This window comes from Pristiophorus japonicus, chromosome 1 (genome assembly GCF_044704955.1).
Source record: "Pristiophorus japonicus isolate sPriJap1 chromosome 1, sPriJap1.hap1, whole genome shotgun sequence".
Classification (NCBI taxonomy): domain Eukaryota; kingdom Metazoa; phylum Chordata; class Chondrichthyes; family Pristiophoridae; genus Pristiophorus; species Pristiophorus japonicus.
The window spans coordinates 266,940,823-266,959,897 of NC_091977.1; the positions used below are offsets into that span (position 1 = coordinate 266,940,823).

Sequence of the window (19,075 nt, forward strand, 5' to 3'; positions counted from 1 at the left end):
GTCCTGGCACTGAAAACAGTGCCGGGACATCTGCACATGCGCGCTAGAGTGTGTGCGCATGTGCAGTAGCTCCTCGCCCTCGAATCTGTGCAGGTTGCGTGGGAGGGGCCCGAAGCACATTGACCCTAGCCCTGGCCGAATGGGCTCCCTGCCAAAACCTGCGGGTGTAATATAAAGAACATAAAGTCTGGAATAAATGAGTTTAAGGTAAATTTCTGGAGAGAAAATGATGGGGAAAAGCTGGGTTTCTGGGGCTTGAGATTATTTAAAAATGGATGGGCTTGTTCCTAAACATGTGTCTGTTCTTCCCCACCCCATGGAGTTGTGTGTTTTTGCATTAATTTCTGAAGAAGCAATTACAATGAGCTTTCTCACAGTGGCTCAGCCATTTGGGGGTTTGCAATGACAAAGCTAAAAATGTATTGTTGTGCAGGCAGCTTCAAATAATTTGATAAACTATACAAACATCACTTGAGGGTGTAAAGATCCTGTGTTACTAGATGTTTTAAAGTACTTTACGCAGTTTTTATCTCCACCTACCTGTTGCGTGTAGTTTACCTAGTTTACCTAGGATTCTGTAAAAGCAATCAATATGGTAAAGGAGGGGCAGTTCTGAAGCGGGTCTGATTTAGCAATGCATGAAGCAGTAAGCTTGTAATCCAAGACGTACGTTCGGAGGAACTGGCCGAGATAGTCGGTTGTGATTTGGCATGTCAATAGTTAATTAGCAAATTTACGACGTCAAAAAAATAGTTATGGTGTGGGATGGTGTAATCATTTTCAAAACTTTATAGTGATTGATTTATTGGTTGCTTTATTTATAATTTATTATTGATGATGGCTCTTTATTTGTAACAGCGAAGCGTTTAATGCTTGTAAACTTCCCTCCCCCCCGCCACCCCACCCCGCCCCGCCCCATCTCTCGTTCCCTGCGCCTAATTTCTAAAGTGTAGGTAAGGTTTTTCTGAGTTAGTTTGGAGTAAGTTTTCGCTGCCTAAACTTGCAAAACAGTCGTAAGTGGCTGGACACGCCCCCCTTTTGAAAAAAAAACTGTTCTAAAATGAAACTATTCTAACTCACGAGAACTGGAGCAAACGAAATGCTGAGAAATGCAATTTCCAAGATGCTCCATTCTAAACTAGTTGCTCCAAAAAAAATAGGAGCAACTCAGGCCGAAACTTGAGCCCTTGATGTGTACCCCAATAGCAATTCAGTTATCATTCAAAGTTACCATACTGATGCAACATACTACCTTGTATGGTATCTTATAACTGTTTTAGCCTTATAACTGTTTCCTAACCAGGTATGTATCCTGCTGGTTCTAAAGAGCACAGGAACAGGAGTAGGCCATTCAACCTCTCGAGCCTGTTCTGCCATTCAATCAGGTCATGGCTGATTTGTACTTCAACTCCATTAACCTGCCTTTGATCCATATCCATCATCCTTACCTAACAAAAATCTATTGATCTCAGTCTTGAAAATTTCAATTGACCCTGCATGCACAGCCTATTGGGTAGATAATTCCAGATTTTTACTACCCTTGCTTCCTGATTTCACACTTGAATAGTTTGGTTCTAATTTTAAGATTGTGTCCCCTTGCTTTGGGTTACCCACCAGAGGAAATTGTTTTTCTGTAACCACCCTATCAAATCCTTTTGTCATTTTAAACTCTTCAATTAGATCACCCCTCAACTGTCTAAATTTAGTGGAATGAAAGTCAAGTTTATGCAATCTGTCCTCATAAGTTTCTGGGGTATCTGTGCTGTATCCCCTCCAAGACCAATATATCCTTCCTGAGGTCCAGTACTCAGAACTGAATGCAGTACTCCAGATGGAATCTGACCAATTTCGTTACAACTGAAGCATCACTTCCTCCCCTTTGTATTCCAGCCCCCTTGAGATAAAGGCCAACATTCCATTAGCTTTTTGATTACTTTTTGTTCCTGTCCACTAGTTTTTAGTAATTTATGTACATAGGCACCTAAATCTCTCTGCTCCGCCACAGCTCCTAGTTTCTCACCAGGAAGAAAATATTCCGATTTGACTTTCTTGGAAACAAAGTGGATGACCATTTCCTCATATTGAACTCAATTTACAATTTTGCCCACTCACTTAATCTGTTATGTCCCTTTGTAACATTAAAAAAATATTCACAGGATGTGAGCGTTGCTCCCATCTGCACAATTAAGTATGCCTCCTAACTTACTGCCATCTGAAAATTTGGATATACAATTCTCTATTCCTTCATCCAAGTCATTGATATATATGGTGAAAAGTAGAGGCCTCAGTAAAGATTCCTGGGGAACACCACTTGTCACATCCCGCCAATCAGAGTACTTTCTCTATATCCTTATACTGTCTTCTAACTCAACAATTTGCAAACTAGTCGCAAAGTTGCCTCCAATTCTGTGTGTTTTCATTTTTGCTAATGTGTAAAATCTTAGCAAAAAGAAAAACTTGCATTTATATAGCGCCTTTCACGACCTTAGGCCGCCCCAAAGCGTTTTACAGCCAATTAAGTATTTTGTGAAGTGTAGTCACGCTTGCAATGTAGTAAACCTTCAATACCTTCTGGAAGTCCGTATAGATAACTTGCATTTATATAGCACCTTTAATGTAGTAAAACGTCCCAAAGCACCTCGCAGGCGTGTTATCAAACAAAATTTGACATCGAGCCACATAAGGAGGTATTAGGAAGAGTAACCGAAAGCCTGGTCAAAGAGGTAGGTTTTAAGGAGCCTCTTAAAGGAGGAGAGAAAGGTAGGGAGGCGGAGTGATTTAGGAGGAGAATCCCAGAGCTTAGGCAGCTGTTGGCACGGCCGCCAATGGTGGAGTGATAAAAGTCAGGGATGCCCAAGAGGCCAGAAGTGGAGGAGCACATATGTCTCAGAGGGCTGTAGGGCCAGAGGAGGTCACAGGGATAGGGAGGGTGAGGCCATGGAGAGATCTGAAAACAAGGATGAGAATTTTAAAATCGAGTTACTATCCAAAGACACTCCCTTATTTAACATGAGTGAGCTCCTCAAAAAATTCAACGAAATTAGTCAGACATGAACATTTCACAAATTCAAGCTGACTCTCTCTGATCATAGAAACATAGAAAATAGGTTCAGGAGTAGGCCATTCAGCCCTTCTAGCCTGCACCGCCATTCAATGAGTTCATGGCTGAACATGCAACTTCAGTACCCCATTCCTGCTTTCTCACCATACCCCTTGATCCCCCGAGTAGTAAGGACTTCATCTAACTCCCTCTTGAATATATTTAGTGAATTGGCCTCAACTACTTTCTGTGGTAGAGAATTCCACAGGTTCACCACTCTCTGGGTGAAGAAGTTTCTCCTCATCTCGCTCCTAAATGGCTTACCCCTTATCCTTAGACTGTGACCCCTGGTTCTGGACTTCCCCAACATTGGGAACATTCTTTCTGCATTTAACCTGTCTAAACCCGTCAGAATTTTAAACGTTTCTATGAGATCCCCTCTCATTCTTCTGAACTCCAGTGAATACAAGCCCAGTTGATCCAGTCTTTCTTGATAGGTCAGAATCAGTCTGGTGAATCTTCGCTGCACTCCCTCAATAGCAAGAATGTCCTTCCTCAAGTTCGGAGACCAAAACTGTACACAATACTCCAGGTGTGGCCTCACCAAGGTCCTGTACAACTGTAGCAACACCTCCCTGCCCCTGTACTCAAATCCCCTCGCTATGAAGGCCAACATGCCATTTGCTTTCTTAACCGCCTGCTGTACCTGCATGCCAACCTTCAATGACTGATGTACCATGACACCCAGGTCTCGTTGCACCTCCCTTTTACCTAATCTGTCACCATTCAGATAATAGTCTGTCTCTCTGTTTTTACCACCAAAGTGGATAACCTCACATTTATCCACATTATACTTCATCTGCCATGCATTTGCCCACTCACCTAACCTATCCAAGTCACTCTGCAGCCTCATAGCATCCTCCTCGCAGCTCACACTGCCACTCAACTTAGTGTCATCCGCAAATTTGGAGATACTACATTTAATCCCCTCGTCTAAATCATTAATGTACAATGTAAACAGCTGGGGCCCCAGCACAGAACCTTGCGGTACCCCACTAGTCACTGCCTGCCATTCTGAAAAGTACCCATTTACTCCTATTCTTTGCTTCCTGTCTGACAACCAGTTCTCAATCCACGTCAGCACACTACCCCCAATCCCATGTGTTTTAACTTTGCACATTAATCTCTTGTGTGGGACCTTGTCGAAAGCCTTCTGAAAGTCCAAATACACAACATCAACTGGTTCTCCCTTGTCCACTTTACTGGAAACATCCTCAAAAAATTCCAGAAGATTTGTCAAGCATGATTTCCCTTTCACAAATCCATGCTGACTTGGACCTATCATGTCACCATTTTCCAAATGACATCCTTAATAATTGATTCCATCATTTTACCCACTACTGAGGTCAGGCTGACCGGTCTATAATTCCCTGTTTTCTCTCTCCCTCCTTTTTTAAAAAGTGGGGTTACATTGGCTACCCTCCACTCGATAGGAACTGATCCAGAGTCAATGGAATGTTGGAAAATGACTGTCAATGTATCCGCTATTTCCAAGGCCACCTCCTTAAGTACTCTGGGATGCAGTCCATCAGGCCCTGGGGATTTATCTGCCTTCAATCCCATCAATTGCCCCAACACAATTTCCCGACTAATAAAGATTTCCCTCAGTTCCTCCTCCTTACTAGACCCTCTGACCCCTTTTATACAAGCTCATACTTGTCCAAGTGCTCAGTCACTCGGCCCCTGATGACAGATAACACAACTGATGTTAAACTGACAAGTCTGCAGTTAGCTGATTTCTCTCCCCACCCCCTTAAATAAAGGATTCACATTTCTAATTTTCCAATCAAGCGGCCCAATTCCCAAATCGAGACAGCTTTATAAAATTATGACTAATGCATCTGCAATTTCCTCATCTAATTCATTAAATACCCTGGGGTGGAAACATCAGGCCCCAGAGATTTGTCTATCTCAAGTCTCATTATATTCTCCATTATCATTTTTAAAACTCATCTTAACTCCAATAAGTTCCTCCCCTTGACTTATACATGATTCTACTTAACTCAGCATCTTCCTTGTTCACACACAATAGGTTACTACATAATCTAACGCACTTTAAAACATTTTTAGCTTTGTGAGAAATTTAGTTTCATTTGTTTTCATTATGCTTGACTTTAAGAAACTGTGCATGGAACAATGTGTCTGCAGAGGACATCAAACTTGACAGAATGATTCACCATAAACATACAACCTATCCAGCTCACTCCATCATCCAGCTCCTGCTTTACTTTCTACCCAGATTCCATATTCCTTTATTCCTGCAAATCAAGAAACAATCCAAACCCCTTCTGAATGCCTCAACCAAGCCAGACTAAACTGATAAACCATTCCACAAATTGATAGCGCTGTGAATTAAGGTGATAGTGCTTATTTTAACCTGTGAGTTCTTCAGCCTTTAATTATGTCCACTTTTCTCCGATTGTGGTTTTACCAAAAAACGCTCGCCAACAGTGTACGAAGCTTAGAAAGTTTTGTGATTAATTAAGATTTCTGCTCCAACACATTTACTTCAGAGAATGCATTATTTTAATTTGAATTATGAAACATTCAGGCAGAGTACACTTCCGAAAAAGCTCCCTTCTTACTCTCAATTTCATATTTCCAGTCATTTCAGTGGACAGACTGCAACCTTAATGTACAAATCTGAAAGCAGGTATGGAAAAATAGGTTGGTTAAAATTAATTAAACAGTTTTCTCTCAACGTAGGCATCTGCTGCAACATTATGGGGCATTATAGTAATTCTTAATTAAAAAGTAATGAAATAATCAATGAACAGCTGGGCAATTCCCTCAAAAACCATCGTTGTCCAAACACTGAGCCCCGAGATTACAAATTAAGCTAAAAATGGTGTAGCTTCAATAGTTACTAGCTAGAGGGGCAATGGTTTTGGGGGTTGGGGGGGTGGTGGGGGTTGTTACTGTGTAAGATTCCCCAGGACTCAGTTTTGGCCAACTACTGTTTTTAATTTATGTCAATGACTTCAATTCTGAAACTCAATTCAAACTGGTTAAACTTGCCGATGACACCACACTAGGGCCTGAATCTTACCAGGCCTGTGAGTGCAGGTTTGGAGGCGGGCATGCTGTCAAAATGGCTGTGATTGTTAACGGGGCGGAAGTCCGCTCTGAACCCACATCCTGGTAAGTTTTCAAAGTGCCAGGTCTGGCTGCTGTTCACAGACCCGAAACCAAGCAGCGGGCCAGCCAATTAACATCATTAAGAGATACATAAAGGTATTTAAAAAGAATTTTACCATGTACTTACCGTTTTTCCACGTTTTTTACAAGGTTCCCGTCCCTCGGGGAACACGTCAGGTAAGTATGTCGGGTTCTTAATGACTCTCCATTGCTTTGACTAGTTGACAGCTGCAGAAGTGGTATAAAGCTACCATTTCACAGTTGTTCACTTTCCAATCTCTGATGCTGAAGCCTTCAAGATTAGTAAGACACTTTTGAGCTGTATGCAGTTTGGAAGTGTTTGCTGTGAACTCTCTATCCATTGTCACCCCCTTGGAGCAATCTCTCTCACCACTGACAGATCACTTCTGTCACCCCAACTTTAGTTGCCATCTACTCTAGCAGCATCGTGCCCTTGAAAAAAATCTCACCTTGGTGCTCAGAATCCCACCACGATCAGCCCCAACATCACTAAACACACCAGCATCACCAACAACAACACCAATCTTCTGCACAATCACCTGATGCTGCACAGGTCACAGGGCATCAGCATCCGCCCACTTTGCTGCCCGGGACACCAGGGATGGCCTCACCATGGCCAGATTTACTTCACTTGACACTGTACACCCTGGATGCCAATGATGCGTCAGGTTGGCACCACTCCACATCAGCACCATAAAGTATCCCTACAATGCCCAAGCCATTCCTTTCATACTCATCACCATTGTGGGAGGTACCATTATGTCTCAACATTCACTGCAACTCACTAAGCCACTTCCAAAGCCACTACAAATCTGTCCAAGATCGCAAAGCGTTCAAAATAAAGATTTAAATGTTTCACAACACATTAGCAGAAACTCTACATGAACATTGGCTCAAAAGACCCAAATGCTGTTAGTTGGTGTTGTGTGTTGTTAGTTGGTATGATTGCTCAAGGATGAGGGCGAGTGTGAGGCATGGCTAGTGAGATGGGGATGCGATGATGAAGAGAGAGAGGGATGGGTGGAGGTGCAAGGTCAGTTGGTGTAAGGATGTGCAGGAGTAGGGTTGGGAAGGCAGAGTGATGGGGATGTGATGAGAGGCACAACAGGATGAGGTTGAGTGTGGCTTTGCAGTAATGTTTCGTGATCTACTGAGATAATTGAAAGGCTTGTGCCACTGCAGCCAGGTCCTCCTGATGACATCCTTGCTTGTGCCCTCCTGTACAATGTGCAACCAAGCTGTGTTTGTGTTCTGGGGAGGTATCTTCTGCCGATTGGAAGGACTGAGAACCTCCCTGCATATTGTGACTCCTTCCATAAGCATATGCAGGGAGTCATGGGAGAGCCTGGGTACAGCTGTGCAGCTCTGTGCAGTGCTTGTCAGTGTTTGTAGCACCTCAGTGCTGCAGAACACTGACAGCACAACTGTCAAAATGAATGCAGCCATGGTTGCTTTAAGGAAACTGGCTGATGACGCATCATCAAATAACGTCATCAGACCTGGCTTCCTTTTAATTGGCCGGGAACCTCGCAGGGCGGAATTAACACGCCCAATCTTTTCACAGTGCAGGCTGGAGCCAGGAGTGGGGTCCCAACCCACCACCGACCCCAGCCGCCCCGGACCCACCACGGTTGGTGAAATCGTGGCCTTGGAGGGGCAGTAGAATCAAAAGAGGCATTGCATAAACGATAGAATGAGCTAAATAAAATCTGAGTGGGTTGAACAATGGCAGGTAAAATTTGATGCAGACAAGCACATAGGAAAGAAAATGGGCAACATGTATTCTTTGTTAATGATGTTAAGGTAGCGAGGATTAAGATGAAAGAGAGGAGTCTCAGTTGATTCGATGCTCAACATGCACAGCCAATGTAGAGTAGCAATCAACAAAGCCAATATAATGATAAATTACAAAACGAACAGTAGAATATAAGCCAGAGGAAGTTGTGATCAAACTGTACAGTGCTGGACCACACTTCGAGTACTGTGTCCAGTTCTGGTCACAGAGAAACAAGGAAGACATCCAAGTGCAGAGTAGAGCTACAGCTCTGATCCTTAGTGTCAGAGGTCTGAGTTATGAGGAAATTTGGCTTTTCAACTTAAAAAGGAGGCATCTCAGAGGTGACCTTATCGAGCTATAGGAAATGATATGAATTCCAGGGGAATCTGGAATACTACTTTACATTAAACAGTGGGAGTAGGACAAGGAAACACAACCAAACGAGTAAAAGATAAATTTAGGATTGATACCAGGAGGTTCTTGACGCAGAGAGTGATCAACCCTGGGAATTGACCTCTGAGCAGAGTGCTAGAGCATGGAATCATTTAATAAACAATTAGATACAGCAATGGGAAGAGTATAAAGTTGTTCTGGATGGATGCATCAGGTTAGGCCAAGTGATCCTCCTCATCCTTAAGTACCCTATGAACTATAGCATATGTAAAAAGTGTCAAAATGTTTTATGAGCAGCATACTTACAAGCCGTGATTTAACCCGTTTTGGTAGCTCTTCATCTAACGTATAAACATCATCACGTTTTACTACGAGTTGGGAGCCATCTTCAAACTCAACCTAAAGAACAATTTTCAGAACAATTGTTAACCTAAAAGTCAACCTAAACGATGTTACAAATATTACTATAGTTATCATTAAATGTACATCTAATGTAAACATAGAATTACAATGCTACTTCTCATTCACTCACTATATCGAACTCTTAAACCAAACATAACTTTTATTTAGATCATGTTGCTATCAGAATCACCACCCCATACTCACTGGCAATAGAGTAATCCTCTATTTAGATGTTAAACACAGCAACGATTCTGGTGGAGCTGGTTACTCCGTCAAATGCGTCCTTCAATCACTAAATAGGTGTGGAAAAATAATCTACTTATTATTTAACCACAATATAATGGATAAGGTTGTGGGCAGATGCGGAGCTTGTTTTACCGTCAAATTAAAACTATACGGGAAACTGCAGTCTTATGCGTATCTTTGAGTGCCGATCCCTAAATCCTCTGGCAAACTTCGATTCCTTTGCCCTATTCTTGTATTTTATTTTAAAGTAATATTCTGGATTTAGCTATTCCATTCGATTAGCTATCTTGTATATCTCTATAAGAGCAGGTCTCACATTACAACAACAATTTGCAAATTACAAGAAGTTGGAAATGTAGTAAACAAAGAAGAGGATAGTAAGAGACTTCAGGAGGACATAGGCATACTGGTGAAATGGGCAAACACATGGCTGATGAAACTTAATTCAGAGAAGTGTGAAGTGATTCATTTTGGTAGGAAGAATGAAGAGAGGCAACATAAACTAAATGGTACAATTTTAAAGGTGCAGGAACAGAGAGACCTAGGGGTGTACATACACAAGTTTTTGAAGAATGCAGGCCAAGTTGAGAAGGCTGTTAACAATGCATATGGGATCCTTGGCTTTCTTAGTAGAGGCATAGAGTACAAAAGAAAGGAAGTTATGCTAAACCTTTATAAAACACTGGTTAGGTCTTAAGCTGGAGAATTGTGTGCAATTCTGGGCATCGGACTTTAAGAAGGATGTCAAGGCCTTCGAGAGGCTGCAGGCGAGATTTACTAGAATGTACCAGGGATGAGGGACTTCAATTACGTGGAGAAATTGAAGAAGCTGGGTTGTTCGTCTTAAAGCAGAGAAGGTTAAGAGGAGATTTGATAGAGGTGTTCAAAATCATGAACGGTTTTGATAGAGTAAATAAGGAGAAACTGTTTCTAGCGGCAGGAGAGTCGGTAACCAGAGGATACAGATTTAACATAGAAACATAGAAAATATGTGCAGGAGTAGGCCATTCGGCCCTTCTAGCCTGCACCGCCATTCAATGAGTTAATGGCTGAACATGCAACTTCAGTACCCCATTCCTGCTTTCTCGCCATACCCCTTGATCAAGGGGATTTAAGGTAACTGACAAAAGAACCAGAGGCGACAGGAGGAAAAAAAAGGTATGCAGTGAGTTGTTGTGGTCCGGAATGCAATGCCTGGAAGGGCGGTGGAAGCAGAGAATTCAAGAGCGTGGGGCCTACATGGCTGATGGCATGGTTTGCCAGTAGTGGACCTAAGGGGCAGTGGATGCACAAAAGTTTAGTCAGAGGAATGAAGGTTGAACGAGTTCAAAAAAGTAAAAGCGCTTTTGGGACAGCTGCACTATCGGGAACAGGGATCCAAGTATATATATATTTAAAATATCGACAGTAGTGGAATACAACTACCATGCTAATTCAGAGGTGAAGCAGACAAAACCTTAAAATAACATTACTGGTTATTTTTGTCCTTAGTAATTAGGAATGTTTTTGCCTCTTCCCTCTATAAACACCAGAGAAATAACTATGTTGCTGATGACAGGAACCAACATGTACATGCATGTAAATATTAGCATCGTCACCATGTTACTGCCATCATTTAGTGTCTTGACTTCAGTAGCATTTACCAGAGATTCTGTATTTTTATGCAACTGAACATCATCTAAACTAATACAAAGCAATATTGGTTATTAAGCCAAATAAAATTGTTATAGAGAGAATTTCAACAAAGGAAAATTCCACCTTCTGTAATTTACATTTCTCCTTCATTCAAAAACGTAAATTAATCTACTTCAAACAAAATTTTCCATACACCATTTTCCATTTCAATGAAGCTTGTTATTTTCCATTTGATAAACATAATTTTTTTAAGTTGCCTCTGCCTTTAAGGGTTAACTACTTCCATCATTAAAAAAATCATACCAGAAAAAAGAAACAACTTTCACTTCCTTTGTGTTATGTCTTTAGATGCTCTGATAATGACTCCACGAGGCAATGTGTTGTACTTGAACTGTAGTGACCTTAGTCCTTTATTGATTACTCCAGAGTGAGAATCACACCTGGTGGCCCGCCTTTTATACTAGGCCAGGCACACCTGTACAGGTAACCTACAAGTCTCGCACTGCGGTGCCCTCTGGTGGCACGCCTTGTAATAGTACAAGCAGTAACCATGTAGGATACATGACACTTTGTTTAAATAAATTTGTTCAAATGAGAGTCATTGACCCTCTTACCGTGACTTTACTTTTCATATTAAATGTTGCGGCACAGAATGTTTTTCAGCATATAAACAGGTTTCCCCAAGTATCAATGCCAGAAATAACACCATGTTAACTTAATCTTACTTGTAAAATAAATGAGAGCAACTGGGATATTTCCTAACTAACTTGGAAAATGACCTTGCAATATACAATCCCAATGCAGCAATGTATTCTCCAGCAAGTATCACGCAACAAAACTTGTGATTGCAAAATAAATGCATACTCGCTTCATAGAAACATAGAAACAAGATGCAGGAGGAGGCCATTCGGCCCTTCGAGCCTGCACCACCATTCAATAAGATCATGGCTGATCATTCACCTCAGTACTCCTTTCCTGCTTTCTCTCATACCCCTTGATTCCTTTAGCCACAAGGGCCATATCCAACTCCCTCTTGAATATATCTAACGAACTGGCATCAACAACTCTCTGCGGAAGAGAATTCCACAAGTTGAGTGAAGAAGTTTCTCCTCATCCTGGTCCTAAATGGCTTACCCCTTATCCTTAGACTGTGACTCCTAGTTCTGGACTCCCCCAACATCGGGAACATTCTTCCTGCATCTAACCTGTCCAGTCCCGTTAGAATTTTATATGTTTCTATGAGATCCCCTCTCATTCTTCTAAACTCCAGTGAATACAGGCCCAGTCGATCCAGTCTCTCCTCATATGTCAGTCCTGCCACCCCAGGAATAAGTCTGGTGAACCTTCGCTGCACTACCTCAACAGCAAGAATGTCCTTCCTCAGATTAGGAGACCAAAACTGAACACAATATTCCAGGTGAGGCTTTACCAAGGCCCTGTACAGCTGCAGCAAGACCTCCCTGCTCCTATACTCAAATCCCCTAGCTATGAAGGCCAACATGCCATTTGCCTTCTTCACCGCCTGCTGTACCTGCATGCCTACTTTCAATGACTGATGTACCATGACACCCAGATCTCGTTGCACCTCTCCTTTTCCTAATCTGCCGCCATTCAGATAATATTCTACCTTTGTATTTTTGCCACCAAAGTGGATAACCTCACATTTATCCACAATATACTGCATCTGCCATGCATTTGCCCGCTCACCTAACCTGTCCAAGTCACCCTGCAGCCTCTTAGCATCCTCCTCACAGCTCACACCACCACCCAGCTTAGTGTCATCTGCAAACTTGGAGATATTACACTCAATTCCTTCATATAAATCATTGATGTAATTGTAAATAGCTGGGGTCTCGGCACTGAGCCCTGCGGCACCCCACTAGTCGCTGCCTGCCATTCTAAAAAGGACCCGTTTATCCCAACTCTCTGCTTCCTGTCTGCCAACCAGTTCTCTATCCACATCAGTACATTACCCCCAATATCATGTGCTTTGATTTTGCACACCAATCTCTTGTGTGGGACCTTGACAAAAGCCTTTTGAAAGTCCAAATACACCACATCCACTGGTTCTCCCTTGTCCACTCTACTAGTTACATCCTCAAAAAATTCTAGAAGATTTGTCGAGCATGATTCTGGCTGCTGCTGAAACATGGCAGATGTAATGCTGTTGCATACGATGAACGCATCATGGGTGCTGCCAGGGTATCTTGCATCGACTGACATGATGCAGTGCATGTCATCACACACGAGCTGCACATTAATGGAGTGGAAGCCTTTTCTATTCTTGTACATCACGGAATCCTGCAAAGGTGCTCGCAAGGCGATGTGGGTACAATCATTGCAGCAGTACCTTTGGGAAGCCAGCATTCCTTGAGAAGCCCACAGCCTTGTCATGGATTGCTTGGACATGGAGAACTTGACGAAGTCATTTCTCCGCGCATACAGTGCAGCCGTGACCTGGCGAATGGAGACATGTGTTGCATGCTGAGAGTTGTCGCACACACCCCCAGTTTTACTTTGAAATGATCCGGAGGCATAGAATGAAAGTGCAGCTGTAACCTTCACTTCAACTGACAAAGCAGTCCACCTGATGCTTCTCAGCTGCAGGTCTGATTTCACCAACTCACAGATCTCACGGACAACTTATTTGCAGAAACGCAGCCTTCTGACACAGTCTGCATCACTCAGATGCAGGTACAAACATCTGTCTCGATATACCCGAGGTGGGTAAGGCCTCCTCCCTAGCAGCCTATGCGATGAGCTCTAATTAATTGTCTCCTCCGTAGCACCATGATGCAGAAGGTATGGCATTATCAGTATTGCCCCCATAGTTAAAGTTAAACTTTCAAAGAAGCGCAAAACGGCAGGAAAGCAGGCAGCACAGATTCGCAGTTCTCTTTCTCCCCAAGGTCTGTATGGATGGACCACACACAAAGGTCTTGTAACCTCTCCTCTCTCTCCCCCTGCCGCCGCAATCCCCGCCCCCCGCCCCCCACCCTGCCCCCCGCCGCACCCCCCGCCCCCCCGCCCCTTGTGACCTCTCTCTCCCTCCCCGGGCTGCAAGCCGTAAAGATCAGCTCTCTCTCTCCCTCCCCGGGCTACAAGCTGTAAGATCGGCTCTCTCTCTCCCTCCCTCCCTCCCCCTCCCTCCTCGGGCTACAAGCCGTAAAGATCGTCTCTCTCTCTCCCTCCCCGGACTACAAGCCGTAAGATCGTCCTCTCTCTCTCCCTCCCCTCCCTCCCCGGGCTACAAGCCGTAAAGATCGGCTCTCTCTCTCCCTCCCCGGACTACAAGCCGTAAGATCGTCCTCTCTCTCTCCCTCCCCTCCCTCCCCGGGCTACAAGCCGTAAAGATCGGCTCTCTCTCTCCCTCCCCGGACTACAAGCCGTAAGATCGTCCTCTCTCTCTCCCTCCCCGGGATACAAGCTGTAAGATCGGCTATCTCTCCCTCCCTCCTCTCCTCTCCTCTCCTCTCTACACCCCTCCCCTGCCCTCATGGCTTGTTTTATAGCCGAATCCCGAACCACTGTGTCCGGACGCGAGGCCGATTCTGCTGGCCAAACCTACAACCCTTCAGGCCTTCTTCAAGATGTTCGGTGGTGGCGTGTGAGTGAGTTAAAAAATGAGAAAACTTGTGAAATTTACACTTCTACGTTGAGTGGTTAAAAAAAAGTTGAACTTTATTATTAATTTTAACAGTGTTCTTGACTCCCTCCAAAATCTTTGATTAAAAAACAATGGCGTCTTTCAGCGCAGATTTGTGAATGGTTTTCTTAACTCACCAGAAGGTTTTTTGGTAGTGGCCAGATATGCCAACGTAATGGAGAAAAATGTTGGCCAAACTGCGAACAATTGAAAAAAACGTCGCAGACATGAAGTGAAAAAAAAACTGGCATAGAAAAAACCGACGCAGATCGCAGGGGAAAAGTTTGAAAAAAAATACGCCAAAAATTTAACTCAATACTCCAAAAAAAGCAGCCTACTCCAAAAAAAGGGCGCAGATCGCTGGGAAAAATTGAGCCCATTAAATTTCCATAGCTTGAAATCACTGGGGAGAATAACCAATTTCTTTTCAACTTTTGGAAATATTATAATCAATCTGCAATTTGCTTATAAGAAAATCTGTAACATGTTAAAGTCACTGTACCAATGAATATCCTGCGGCATTGCTCACAATGGGCTCAATTTTCGACATGGGTGATCTTTGGCACAGTTGAGGTACGTACGATTTTTTAGTGGACCAAATGCGCCCCAAAAAATCCAAGTTTCACCGGAATTAACTTTGAATTTGGAGCAGCGCAGATTGGCTTTAAGCTTTGTGGGTGGAGTTTAAGGCCTGCGGCAAAAACTGATGTTGCTAGGGCAACGAGGGACGCTCAGAAGGGCTGTGGTTAGAAACTGAAAAAGGGCTGAGGCTGGGCTGGAAACTGAAGCCTCTGCCTTCCCGGGCCGAAAGGCAGCAGACCAATGCGGGGTCCTTACGACCAGGAAGGCAGCGGGCCGTTGCCTGCGGGGTCCTTTCGGCCCGCACCTATCCCAGGCCGAAATGACCCACCCACCCCCCACCTACCTGCCCTGTCATCAGCCTCCCGGTCTGCTCTCCCGCCCCTAGCCCTGGCCGAAGGGTTTGGTGATGCCTTCTCCCGCCCCTAGTCCAGGCCAAGTGGTCTCCTCCCTCCCGGTCAAAGGCTTCCCCCCAACCGCTCTCCCGCCCCCACCTCTCTCTTCCCCTCTCTCTCACCTTTCCTGCTGCTGCTGTCCGGGCATCTGCTGCACTTATCTGCGCCGATTTCCTTACCTGCGCCGATTTCTTTAACTGTCCGCAAGGGTTTTCTCGAGTTGCCACGTCAGCTGGCCTAAGTAGAACTGAAGTAACTATTAGCTGGTCAAAGTTGCCTAAATGGCCAGAATTGGCATAGGTGGCTGGTAACGGCCCCTTTTGAGAAAAAAAAATACCTAAAAAAAACGTAACTAAATCAGTTACGCTGGTGCAAATTGATTGGGGAAACTCTGGATTTTTAAGTTAGGCAGAAAAAGCAGTCTACTCCAAAATAAACTGAGCAAATACTGTGGAAAATTGAGCCCAATGAGTTGAAAGTTGCACTGTTGTAATGGAGCAGGCTAGATGGTCACAGAGTTTAGAGAGAGATTTCGGAGAGGCATGAAATCAAGTATTCTTTGATTGGTTGCTAGAAAATGAAAGAGTATGTTCCTTACCCATTGTAGCTGAATAAATAAAGGTGCACAGCTGGATAAAGATACATAGCTTCAGATATAAATGTTCTGTGTACAATCATTTTTGAATTCTCAGTATAAGCAAAAAATGCATGTTTTATAATCATTCCCTGCCACCCTTTCGCACCACCCCCAACCCCAACTCTTTTATCTGAACCAACCACTCTCAGAAGTGAAAATAAACAGCTGAAAATAAATAACCTGTCAAATCTAATCTCGACTAACTTCATGCCCCAAACTGTTCTGAAACCCTCTTGGAAAAATAACTGCTGAATTACTATCACACCCCGAGGAAAGACAAGCTTCCTATTGTTCTATTGAGAAAATTGTGCCGAAGCATGCTAGGATTTCTCCACAGTGGACACACTCAAGACTGTAAGATCTTTGAAGTTGCAAGCACAGGTGGAGTTCCTAACTCAAGGTGATAGATCTGGAAAGAAAATGAACTCCAACTGAAGGCTTTTCAGGGAGGCTGAAGTTTCCCCGAATGCCATGGAGTTTGGGGGTAGAGATCACAGGGGCGCTAGAATGGGGTTGGGGTGATCGTGAAGGGGTGGAATATCTGGGGGTGAAAATCGAGATTTCAGAGGGGAGGGGGTGGGGTGAACGGAGATGCGGGAATCAGGGAGGATTGTGGAAGAGATCGTAGGTTGGATCGGCAGTGTTCTCTGCAAGGCAAGCGGCTGTGAAATGCTCCAGGAACCCAATGCAGCTGTCTTGCTGACATTTCAATATAAAATACGCGCATGTGCAGTTTTTTGAATGGCCCGCGCAGCCCCCTAAAGGGCCGCGCAGGGCCAAGAAAAATTACAGGAAACATAGGGGATTGGAGGGGGATCAGAGATAGAAACATAGAAAATAGGTGCAGGAGTAGGCCATTCAGCTCTTCGAGCCTGCACCGCCATTCAATGAGTTCATGGCTGAACATGCAATTTCAGTACCCCATTTCTGCTTTTGCGCCATACCCCTTGATCCCCCTAGTAGTAAGGACTACATCTAACTCCTTTTTGAATATATTTAGTGAATTGGCCTCAACAACTTTCTGTGGTAGAGAATTCCACAGGTTCACCACTCTCTGGGTGAAGAAGTTTCTCCTCATCTCAGTCCTAAATGGTTTACTCCTTATCCTTAGACTGTGACCCCTGGTTCTGGACTTCCCCAACATTGGGAACATTCTTCCTGCATCTAACCTGTCTAAACCCGTCAGAATTTTAAACGTTTCTATGAGGTACCCTCTCATTCTTCTGAACTCCAGTGAATACAAGCCCAGTTGATCCAGTTTTTCTTGATATGTCAGTCCCGCCATCCCGGGAATCAGTCTGGTAACTTTCACTGCACTCCCTCAATAGCAAGAATGTCCTTCCTCAAGTTAGGAGACCAAAACTGTACACAATACTCCAGGTGTGGCCTCATCATGTTTAACTTGATGAAGCATAATGATGAAACATTATTTCCAAAAAAGATGAATTCATATTTGAGTTAAACCTGATGAAAAAACTGCATGTTAACCCACAGGTACAGCAAGTAATCAGGAAGGCAAATGGAATGTTGGCCTTTATTGCAAGGGGGATAGAGTATAAAAGCAGCGAAGTCCTACAACTGTGAGGCCACACCTGGACTACTGCGTACAGTTTTGGTCCAACTTTCCAACATTATACTCCATCTGCCAAATTTTTGCCCACTCACTTAGCTTGTCTATATCCTTTTGTAGATTTTTTTGTGTCCTCCTCACTCATTGCTTTTACTCCCATCTTTGTATCATCAGCAAACTTGGCTACGTTACACTCAGTCCCTTCTTCCAAATCATTAATATAGATTGTAAATAGTTGGGGTCCCAACACTGATCCCTGCGGCATCCCACTAGTTAGTGTTGCCAACCAGAGAATGAACTATTTATCCCGACTACCTGTCCTCTGTTAGTTAGCCAATCCTCTATCCATACTAATATATTACCCCCAACCCCGTGAACTTTTATCTTGTGCAGTAACCTTCTTTGTGGCACCTTGTCAAATGCCTACTGGAAGTCCAAACACACCACATCCACTGGTTCCCCTTTATCCAACCTGTTCGTTACATCCTCAAAGAACTCCAGCAAATTTGTCAAACATGACTTCCCCTTCATAAATCCATGCTGACTCTGCCTGACCAAATTTTACTGATTTTGCCGAATAAATGGCGGAGCATGCTCGAGGGGCCAAATGGTCTATTCCTGCTCCTATTTCTTATGTTCTTAAGTACGTCCCCCTCATCATCAATGAGTATGTTGACTCACAACCATTGTAAAAAAAAAATTCCTTCTCATTAACTCAGTTTATGTTGTACAAATATTGTTTTGACTTGCTGTGATTTCCCAATCAAACTTGAAGACTTTTTATCAACATTTTGTTTTATGTTTGACCCCATAAAAACAATTATTTGCTTACAGTTGATTACATGATTTTTAAAATCTAAACTCTCAGGAAAAAAACACAAATCAGAAAGTTTTGAATTAAAATTAAACTTTTTTATACATCGTACAGGGATAGATGGTGCTAAATATTATGCCAACTGTCAAGAATGTTTATTATCCATTCACAGCAGAGTAAATAACTGAAAACCAATTGAGTTCTATGCTCAGTGTATGACCAAGTGACTCAAGTGTAAGTGAGGGAAGCATTTGATGCAAAAATGTTTTAGAGGGAAAGAAGGGTTTTCAGTTGTACAGGTATAGTAGCATGAAGTGGTAGGATATGTGCGAGTCCCACTCTAAGTCTGTCAGGGGATGTGCAAAGTAGGTATCAGGCTCTTCTTCCCCAAGGAGAAAATAAACTGAAAGCTTACTTTCACCCACCTTTCAGAAACCTTTCCATTACAGTTGGGACATGGACAGAGATTAATGCAAACACCAGGAAGGATCGAAGAAGCAATATATTCAAACAGACAGGATAAAATTAAACTGCACAATTCAGTCCTTAGCAAAATTTAAAATGAGAGAGTGCGAGACAGAGACCCAGAGGAAGAGAGAGAGCGTCCTATATACAGGTACAGTAATATTACCGTTTTGCAACATTTATTAAATAATAAAATCTGAATGGGTTGCAACATTCTGTCTCAAAATACATTGAAAAATCATATGGCAGGCTATCAA

At 43.3% G+C, this 19,075-nt stretch overlaps 1 protein-coding gene across 4 annotated transcripts in view; it reads right to left on the minus strand.

The window, feature by feature from the left end:
* LOC139270369 (lysine-specific demethylase 4C-like) overlaps window positions 1-19,075 on the minus strand; it is a 632,979-nt gene that overhangs the window by 12,310 nt on the left and 601,594 nt on the right. For all 4 annotated transcript variants that reach the window (XM_070888436.1, XM_070888434.1, XM_070888435.1 and 1 more), the window contains exon 21: window positions 8,736-8,828. In XM_070888436.1, coding sequence (XP_070744537.1) covers window positions 8,736-8,828 — 93 coding nt within the window. The remainder of the gene's footprint in view (window positions 1-8,735; window positions 8,829-19,075) is intronic.